Here is a 9,690-nt window from a genome sequence, read left to right on the forward strand (position 1 = left end):
TTTTTAGCCTAGAGAAACAAGTCTGCTTGATAGAGACGCTTCACCTTTTAAATGCTCATCGCATAGAGCTAAATGGAATTAATGAGCTCTTGAAAGATGGACCAGCCAAGCTCATATGTAGAGTGGCTGACATAGCTATTTGCATATTTAAATAGATATAAATATATATTTATACATATATATCGAAATTCACATCTTATTTGACATTTTATTTGGAAAATTACCCTTTGAATTCTAAACATATTATATTTTTGCAAACTCAATCTTAAATCTTTTAATTTTGTTGACCGAATTCTAAACCTTCTCAAATTTTGTTAATTAATCCATCCGATCATATTGTAGTTGGAAATTGCTAATGCGGATGTCGACCATCTTATGTGGCATAACTAACATCAGCATGGACAAATTTTAATAATACTTTTTCATTTTTTCCTTTTTATTTTTTCCCTAATCGTAGGCCTCGCTAGTCAAAGGGCAATGGTTGGGCTCTTGCTTGTTTATGGGTGAGGGCTCATGCCTCGATTGTTACGCCTCGCCCTCGCAACCCTTGCCAAGTCCTAGGTGAGTGCTCGACATTCTTGCTCTATGGCTGAGAATCTCACCATTCTAGGGTTATAGAAAAAAAAAAGGGAAAATAAAAGAAAAATTAATAAAACTGGCTAGGTGGATTTAATTCATAGAAAGATTTAGGACTTAAATGGCAAAATTTGAAAAGTACAAGACTGCCTTAGTAAAAGTGCAATTGGTCTAGGATTTTAAGACAACTTTCCCCATTTAATTTCCGTGAGAAATGAACAATAAGACGCCTAGAATTTTTTTTTAAAAAGAATACCAGATTTACAATAAACAAGAACCCTAATGATCCTTGCAATTATCGATGATCTTTTCACACAATTCTTTTAGGCCTCACTTCAAGGCCTTCAATGACAAGCCCTCCCTTCAGTTGATAACCCTTCACCTCCTTGAAGCTCACCTTCACCACCTCATGATGATCTCCGCCATATCCGCCATTGAAGAACTCTCCAAGCTCAACCTCCATCCACCCATCTTCTCTTTCCATCGGGACTTTCTCTTCACCTTCAACCCCCGGTTCTTGCTTGTTTCTGCTTTCTTGATGGCCTTGCTGCAGAATTGCTGTGCTTGTGAACACTACCTGGTTTTTCAACTCGATTGATGCTTGTGATGGCATCACATCTAGCCCGTATGCACGGTGAGAGATTTTCATGATGAGATAGGCTTCATAGAGAGTGTTTTGGGATAGCATTGCGGTGGGCATTCGGCCTTCGATCTCCAGCCAATGTGTTGTTCTGAGCTCCGCCACTTCCTGAAATCTACATGGAAAAAGAGGTTCTTTTTCGAACTATTTTGTTTAGCGAATGACGAATGCTGATCGGTGAAGTGACAAACCTCGAATCGGGCACAAATTTCCAGGTCCAGTGTGGGGACATCGCTCCATGCTATGGAAAGCTCTCTGCAGACAGCACATACGATATCTTCCCAGACAATTTCTCCAGCTTGAAGCTCTGTTTTTAACAAAGAAGAAAATTTCCAAAACCAGCTCTTCAAATTCTCAATTCCTTCATGAAACTAATAAAGAAAAGAAAATCCACGAAAGTTTCGATCACCTTTCTCCCGGAGTCAACGAGCTGAGGTTGGCACAAGCTGAGGTAGAGCTCCTTCTTGGAACTGAACTTGAGGGGCCTCACCAACCTTGCGAGCAGGGTTTTGCAGTCAGGCGGCAAGAAGCCTTCCCAGATGACGTCGGACTGAGCAGCTGATCGGAAAGTGCGCGACACTTGAGCGAGCCTGCATACGTCTTCAGGGGATGTGAGGGCGAGAATCACAGAGATGCAGTGTTCTGGCAATGAGTCCATCGTGTCGACGTGCGACGATTCCAAAAGCGTAAGATGTGTAAGTACACCTTTCTGGCTATCAATGTCCAGCAAGTCGAGGCGAACAAAATGCCGACCGCGGATATTCTCTCCTGTTTATCAGGTAAGGAGAATGCCCTGACGTAATCAGAAACTGCTAGATCCAATCCACATCATCGCTGGATCGATCCAAAGCTGCATGTATCAGGAAATTACCATGAATTTCGAAGGGGAAGAGACTGTAGCAAAGCAAGAATTGCCTGCTTGTTCACGGAACGGGGCGATGCATTGGTTTTGAATATATAGGAGATTGGATGGAGAGAGTCGTAGCCCACGAGCATTGTCAACATGACGACATGATGTGATTTTGGTGTTGGCTGGGGATGGCATGTGACGACACGGTGGGAACACATGGCGACATTTATGTAAAGGGAAAATTTGCGGTAGTTGCCTCCTATCTGACTGAATGCACAAAAGCTTGTCAAATGTTTGAAAGGGATTCCATTTTCCAAATCTGGTCCAATAGATCGCAGAGATTTTTTTTGACGCTTCTTGAGCATGGCGTGATTGTCCACCTAAGCCGAGTGCCCTGTGTCGAGGCTCGCGACATTCTTTCCAACTTGCCGAGCTGTGATTGGCTTGAATAGACTCGAAAAATGGACAGAGATGACGATAGACACACGACACATAATGCTAAGTATGAATGAGTCACAGGAGGCATGTTCAATTCCCTACGTTGCTGGAAATTCAATGTTGGTCACCCGATATATATAATGACCTTAAATGTACAAAAATCATTATCGCAAGACAAAATGGACGGGTCCGAGCGTCCAACAATATCATTTACTGTGGTGGTTGTATCAAATATGACCATCATTTCTTTGAATCACTTAATGATATCCACTACTTGAAATTCACGACTCAAAATATCATAATGCTTGGTCCACATTGTACAATATAAAGGGTCCTAAAGATATGTCGTGATGGGTTTCATTTGGTGGAGGTTAGAGTAGTCAAGCAAGTAAATGGTCCCATTTGTCATGGAGCTCATGAAAGCAAATGAAGATTGCTACCCTTGAATGATACTCATCAATGGAGGCCATAATCAATGCAAACATAAAATTTTGACAATTTTTCAATAACGTGGACATCGGCCATCTTTCGTGAAGTGACCGATACTAATATAGACAATTTTAATTTATTTTTAAAAAAATTGTTTTTTTCCTATTTCCCTCCACCTGGGCCTTAGCAACCCTAAAATGGGCCGAAATAATCACATTGGAAAATTGTCAAAATGTTCTGGAGTAAATCGATCAAATTGAAAAATTTGAAAATGAATTAACCATTGTCAAAATAGATTTACAACTTTTTAAATAATTTTTCCATCGGGTGTACAATCTCCTTGAGCATTATTCTCCTCTTTAAATTATCTTCTTCTTCTTTTTTTAAATTTCCATGTGGATCACACTTGTGTTCTCCATTTCAAGACCGGCAGTCATAAAGAATGACAGGATCTGTAACGGTGTCCTATCGACTTGATTGCGTGTGTTTAGTAGTTTTGCCATTTTGGTACTGTGAATTGGTGAGAAAATCTCAGGTGTCGCATCAATGCAATAAAGCCGATCGGAACATGCCGATGCGAACTAATTCGATGGAAGTTGCGAAAGACATGCAACTAATATGGTCTCACCTGGTAATGCTAAAGATGGTAAAACTTCTTTATCGAACTGTATTTAGCAAGTGATTTGGTAGGACTACTCCAAATAAAGTAAATTTGGGAGCTAAAGGAAATTTGGACTACATTGTCAAAATGTTAGAGGGAGCAGGACGCCAAGTCAGCTATGTATAAGTGTGTGGTTTGCATATGCAAAGCCTTTCGGGCCCTAAACTCATTGGTCAAATGCAAATGCCATTTGGCAAAATTTTGGGGTGCTTAAAGAAGATGCAATTGCATCTTTAAAATTCTCTAAAAACCTTTAGTCTAAAGTAGGTTTGAAAATACTTTTGGATGCTGCGTTTCTAGAATGCAAGTAGACTTCTTTTTCCTTTCCAATTTTGGTGTGAATCATTGTAGAAAGATCGTTCTACGAAGCCTAGATGGTGCGAATTGCAACCTCGGGACCTCTAATTGAACTCCGTGATTGGCAACCTCGATATGAACATGGTCTGCTAACGAACCCGTGTCAACCAACCAACGTTATAGACGCCACGAGCGAAAGAATTCACTATTTCGCTCGATATCTTTCGCTCGATAAATCAAATCGACCGCCACAAGGGAACCTTGATAAGGTCAAGTCCTCAAAAGAACAATAGAATAAAACCTCTCATTTTTTTTTTATTGCACTAAAAAATAATGTCTTCTCCAAAGAAATTCAGCTAGCCCTTAATATAGGCCTTCTAGCCGCCACATAAATCCTAAAACCAACTCTAGAGTTCGCCAAACCAGCCCCAAAATGCTAATTTAGTTGGTTACAATTTAGGAGATCTAATGCTTCCTATTCTAGAATATGACTAAATAGGAAGACAATTTTATTGACTTGGTCAAATATTTGGTGACCAGATAATCAAATTATGCCAAGATTTCCAAGATTCTTCAATACTTGATCTAAGTAGTCTCCACTAAAGATCACTTTGAACACGACACCAATGCACTGAATTCTTTGCCCACACTCAGTGATCGAATTAATCAAAATAGACAATGGGTCTTTAGTACTTCCCTCTTTGATATGGCTCGATGTCTACATCAAATTTACCCTCGCTCAACTTTCATAATTGCGAAAATGTCCTCAAAAACTCTAAAGGTAGGCATGCCAACACCATCATTGCTAGCAGTGACTAAGTTCCAAGGGCAATTTGTTTGAGATTTTTTACAAAAAAATTAGCAAAATATTTTTACAAATTACTTTTTACCAAATTGTATTTATGTTAAAGTTGCTTTCTAATGTGTTTTTAAAATCTACTTTATCAAATACTACCTACATTTCGAAAGATCCCTTTAATCTAAAGGTCTTTGTTTTTTTCAAAGACATTCCCCCAAAGTTGAACAGAACACATCTTTTATCTTCATGATTCGTGATCGTTGCTTATAAGAGGACAAGAGAGAAGGAATCAATCATGTTCACCTAAGGGAAAAGGGGTTGGTACAATTCGGGACCATCTAAATTGGTGGGGCAGTGGGACTTTAGCGGACTTAATGGAACGAGTTATAAAATTCCATTTGTTTTGTTCGTGACAAAGCGGCAAAAAACTCGTCGGGAGTTTTCCTACGAGAAAAGTCATCTTACATAGGTAAACTTCAAACCCGTTAATTATAAGAGCCAAATTTAAGTAGTGACGCAATCGTGAAATTGTCTGGCGTGGTATGCAGAAAGTCTAACTTACATTGTGCACCCCATCTGCGATTATGTAAGTTTCTTCTCTCGGGGTCTCGGGAGAGGTGGAGAATTTGACTCTCCACCTTCTCAAGATCTAGGGGGAAAGCGTGAGTGATGGAGTAGGATTTTGCAATCTACACACAGTATATAGTGACTTGTAAAATAGATATAGAATAGAACTAGAAAAAAAAAAATCATGTGAAGATGTATTTAAATTCTTCTTGTATAAAAACAAACTTTTATGTCTTAAACATCTGGTCTAATGTGTAATCAAGTTCTCAATATTTTGTATTCAATGCAATTTAGTCTTTTCGGCCAACTCACGGGGAATCCGGGGTAACCTTTTTTTGATTTTCTTGTAGGATACGCAATGACGCAACATAAAAGAGAAAACATCACAAAAAGTAAAAGTAAAATCAAAAGATAAAGAAAAAAATGAAGGGAAACAAAAAAACAAGTCAAATAAAATAAAAGAGAGAGAGAGAGAGAGAGAGAGAGAGAGGGAGGGAGGGAGGGAGGGAGGGTACCATTGATCAATCTTGTGCTTGAGGGTTGGGAGGCAATGGATTAGATCATCATCGTCATCGATAGGGGGTGAGCATATCGAACGATCAAATAGGGTGTTCTCGGTTCGATCTGATTGGTTTGGTTTGGTTTCAAGGGCGTTGGTCTTGTTTGTAATTCCACGAAAATGAAACTAGTGATTTTCGATTCGATTCTTGATTTTGCCTTCAATCGGGAACGAGATTGGAAATCACTAGTTCTATTTTTGTGAAACCGGGAATAGGGAACCGGGCCAAATCGACTCTTTTTAAAAAAATATATTTTTTTTTATTTCTTAAAAATAACAATCAACCTTAAAATAGTAACAATTTCAGTATTTTTATTTTTAAACTTTTTGGCTAAATGACAGGTTCCATTAGACTGATCAGGTCTAGTTTCACCTAATCAGCGAGGGTGGCCATAGGTGAGGCCTGACCAACCATCGCCGCGAGAAGCAATGATGTCTTCATAGCCAACCACCATCGTGGAGGGCATATGGACAAGAGCTGGAACCTCACCGTCCTTTTTGGTTCTTGTATCTGACCTTTTCAGTTTAGACACGCTTTTTCAATTGGACGATAAAGATGAGATTTCGATCGTGAGTCTTGGATTCCGTAAACCGTACCTAAGCTTTTTAGACTTTAGAAACAAGTCTGCTTGATAGAGACTCCTTACCTTGTTAGTTGCTCATCTCATAGGGGCCAAATGGAACCAATGGCCTCTTTAGAGATGGACCAGCCAAGCTCACGTATAGAAGAGTCGACATTTAGCTATTTGCATATAAATAGGTATATATTTATTCATATATGCCGATATTCGCATGTTATATGACATTTAATTACCATGAGAAATGAACAATAAAATACCCAGAAATTAAAAAAAAAAATACCAAATATACAATAAACAAGAACCCCAATGATCCTTGCAACTATCGATGATCTCTTCACGCAATTCTCTTAGGCCTAACTTCATCGCCTTCAATAACAAGCCCTCCCTTCAGTTGATATCCCTTCACCTCCTTGAATCTCACCTTCACGACCTCGTGATGATTGCCGCCACATCCGCCGTTGAGGAGCTCTCCAAGCTCAACCTCCATCCAGCCGTCTTCTCTTTCCATCGGGACTTTCTTCACCTTCAACCCCCGGTCCTTGCTTGTTTCTGTTTCCTCGATGGTTTTGCTGCAGAATTGCTGCGCTTGTGAACACCACCTGGTTTTGCAACTCGATTGATGCTTGTGATGGCATCACATCTAGCCCATATGCACGGTGAGACATCTTCGTGATGAGATAGGCTTTATAGAGTGTTTGGTGATGGCATTGCCGTGGGCATTGCCGTGGGCATTTGGCCTTCGATCTCTAGCCAATCTGTTGTTATGAGTTCCGCCACTTCCTGAAATCTACATGGAAAAATATGTTATTTTTTCGGACTTTTCTGTTTAGCGAATGACGAATGATGATCGGTGAAGTGACAAACCTCGAATCGGGCACAAATTTCCAGATCCAATACATGGGCATTGGGCATATACGATATGGAGAACTCTCTTGCAGACAGCACATACGATATGTTCCCAGACGTCAACCCTCGGTCCTTGCTTGTTTCTGTTTTCTCGATGGTTTTGCTGCAGAATTGCCGCGCTTGTGAACACCACCTGGTTTTGCAACTCGATTGATGCTTGTGATGGCATGACATCTAGCCTATATGCACGGTGAGAGATCTTCATGATGAGATAGGCTTTATAGAGAGTGTTTGGTGATGGCATTGTAGACAGCACATACAATGAGAAGAAGTTTGTGTTGTTCCACAATATTGCTGTGGCTTTGTTATTGTTTGTGCTATCATATGTATTGTGGGCTGTGTTTGTGGAGAGGTCAAGGAAAGAGAATGAGTAATTAGATGCTGCTTGTACTATGTTTTTGCTTGTTCTTGAATATAAACTAGCAATGATGGATGTGTTAAGGTCAATGTGTTATGGTGGCTTTTTTACTTGAACTAAATATAAACATAAACTAGCAACAAACATCCGAATTGAATGGAGTTGCCATAAGTTGAACTACCATCAGCTTTTTTGTTTTGCTGCAAACCAGCGTATACACAAAACAAACATGAGTGATTACCCGAGTGCCATAAGTTATGCTTAGTAATCACTTAAGTGCTAGTCCGGTGAAAAATGATCACTTAAGTATTAAGTTATTATTAAAGTAATCACTTAAATGTCACTCATAAATAAAAGTGAATACTTAAGTGCCAAGTTTTTTTATAATGTAATCGCTAAGTGTCATTTTTTTTCTAAAAATTGCGCAGCCACCACCATCGGCTACTAGCCGCCACCGCCAGCCAAACTAGTTACTCCACCACTACTATGCTAGTGGTGTTGCTGCACAAAGTACTGGTGCAAGCTGAGCCTTGCACTAGCTTGCACCAATCCACCTGATGTAAGATGTGCACACTGCACACTTGCACCAAGTACATCATAAACCTCAAATCCCCACCACAAACCTACAACTACCAAACATTATGAGCTACCATCACCAGCCACACCAACACCCCAACCAACACACTAGCACCTAGCCACCACCATAGACCCACCACCCACCAATAACAATGCTGAACAGTCTTTGTAACCTTATATCCAAACTTCAATATTGCTCTTCGAGCCCTAGTTCTTCTCCTTTCTAAAAGTCCAAATTTAGCTCACTGGGTCTGCGAAGGTGTTGGTGCAAGTTGAGTCTTGAGTGATTTTCTACTAAAAGGCTGTCCTCGAAGGGCTTGAACAAGAGATTCACCCATAAGAGGGAATGCATACTTGCAAGAAATGAGACTCCGTCTTCCCGACTCTAAGTCTAGGTTCATTCATGGTATCGTAGCCATGATTTCATTTATAATAAGATCCGTTCTATGCACTCGTAAGTAAATCCAATCGAGAAGATCTCTACCGAGATACTTGAAGCATCTGCCTTCTCTCGCCTCATCTCCATCTTCCTCAACCCTTTCGGATTTTCGTGTGTCAAATGCATCTAAGATTGACTATCTTTATGAAGTCTCTCTCAATGATGAAACCAAAATCTTTGAAACTCAGCTTCCTCTTATGAACTCTTATTCGCTTTTGCTAAGCCTACTTCATCATTTTTCTTATCCGCTCTATTCGACAACTCATCCGCAAACCCCAAAGGAAGTAAAAAGAGTACGTCCGGTCCTCCAAGTTTGATTAGCATCCCATTCCAGCCTACTAAAAAGGAATATTTCATCACTCTTCAAATTCCGCCGTAATTTCCAGCAAAGGACCCAACAAGGATACTCTCACGTCCATTAGGAGCTGTTCGTCTTACTCTTACATTTCATGATCGAAAATGCTTGCTAGTTGTGGTCAGAATAGCGTTATTGGATACTCAATTCTTAGAATACCAACATGCCTGTATTGGCATTATCCAAACCACTTTGAATGCCGGAAATGGGTCTTTGTAACCTTATATCCAACTTCAATATTGCTCTTCGTAGCCCTAGTTATTCTCCTTTCTAAAAGTCCAAATTTAGCTCACTGGAGCTCCTCATACCTCGATTCTATTGCAGCAACACTGCACTACCAAATGGTTTATCAAGTGTAGAACCATACTCTTGACTTGAATTTCCATAGTGGGAATGAAGATACTCTATTCATCTCTATGCAGAATGATCAAGCATCCTACATTAATATTACCAAACAAATCCCAAAAGAGAAGCTGGCCAAGCTCCTTCTAGAAACCCGGGATTACCAACTATGAAAACTACATCAATAACAGGCCTTTCAGGCCCTCATACTCGAATTTGTCATAAAGAAAGATGGCACGTTTCCATCAAATTTGATAAGGAAAATGAAGAAAATCCTTCTATCTTCCGACCTCTTCATGATTGAACTTTGTGTTCTT

At 39.9% G+C, this 9,690-nt stretch overlaps 2 protein-coding genes across 2 annotated transcripts; both read right to left on the reverse strand.

Annotated features, from left to right (window-relative positions):
- Nucleotides 1–742: 742 nt before the first annotated feature.
- LOC120295494 (F-box protein PP2-B15-like) lies at nt 743–1,433 on the reverse strand. Its single transcript, XM_039316693.1, has 2 exons — nt 1,408–1,433; nt 743–1,331 (listed from the first exon to the last, which is right to left on the reverse strand). The coding sequence occupies exon 2, from the start codon at nt 1,274–1,276 to the stop codon at nt 887–889; it is 390 nt and encodes a 129-aa protein (XP_039172627.1). The 5' UTR covers nt 1,277–1,331; nt 1,408–1,433; the 3' UTR covers nt 743–886.
- Nucleotides 1,434–1,457: 24 nt separating this feature from the next.
- On the reverse strand, nt 1,458–2,309 carry LOC120296201 (F-box protein PP2-B15-like). Its single transcript, XM_039317898.1, has 2 exons — nt 1,626–2,309; nt 1,458–1,523 (listed from the first exon to the last, which is right to left on the reverse strand). The coding sequence occupies exons 1-2, from the start codon at nt 1,872–1,874 to the stop codon at nt 1,458–1,460; spliced, it is 315 nt and encodes a 104-aa protein (XP_039173832.1). The 5' UTR covers nt 1,875–2,309.
- Between the last annotated feature and the right edge of the window lie 7,381 nt (nt 2,310–9,690).

Source organism: Eucalyptus grandis, chromosome 7 (genome assembly GCF_016545825.1).
Source record: "Eucalyptus grandis isolate ANBG69807.140 chromosome 7, ASM1654582v1, whole genome shotgun sequence".
Taxonomy (NCBI): domain Eukaryota; kingdom Viridiplantae; phylum Streptophyta; class Magnoliopsida; order Myrtales; family Myrtaceae; genus Eucalyptus; species Eucalyptus grandis.

What these genes read in the sequence shown, in the direction of transcription:
- LOC120295494 (XM_039316693.1), bottom strand. Translation starts at nt 1,276, where the DNA reads ATGCCCACCGCAATGCTATCCCAAAACACTCTCTATGAAGCCTATCTC.
- LOC120296201 (XM_039317898.1), bottom strand. Translation starts at nt 1,874, where the DNA reads ATGGACTCATTGCCAGAACACTGCATCTCTGTGATTCTCGCCCTCACA. An exon ending in TCGTTGACTCCGGGAGAAAG is followed by an intron (nt 1,524 to 1,625) that starts GTGATCGAAACT and finishes TGTTAAAAACAG; the next exon opens with AGCTTCAAGCTGGAGAAATT.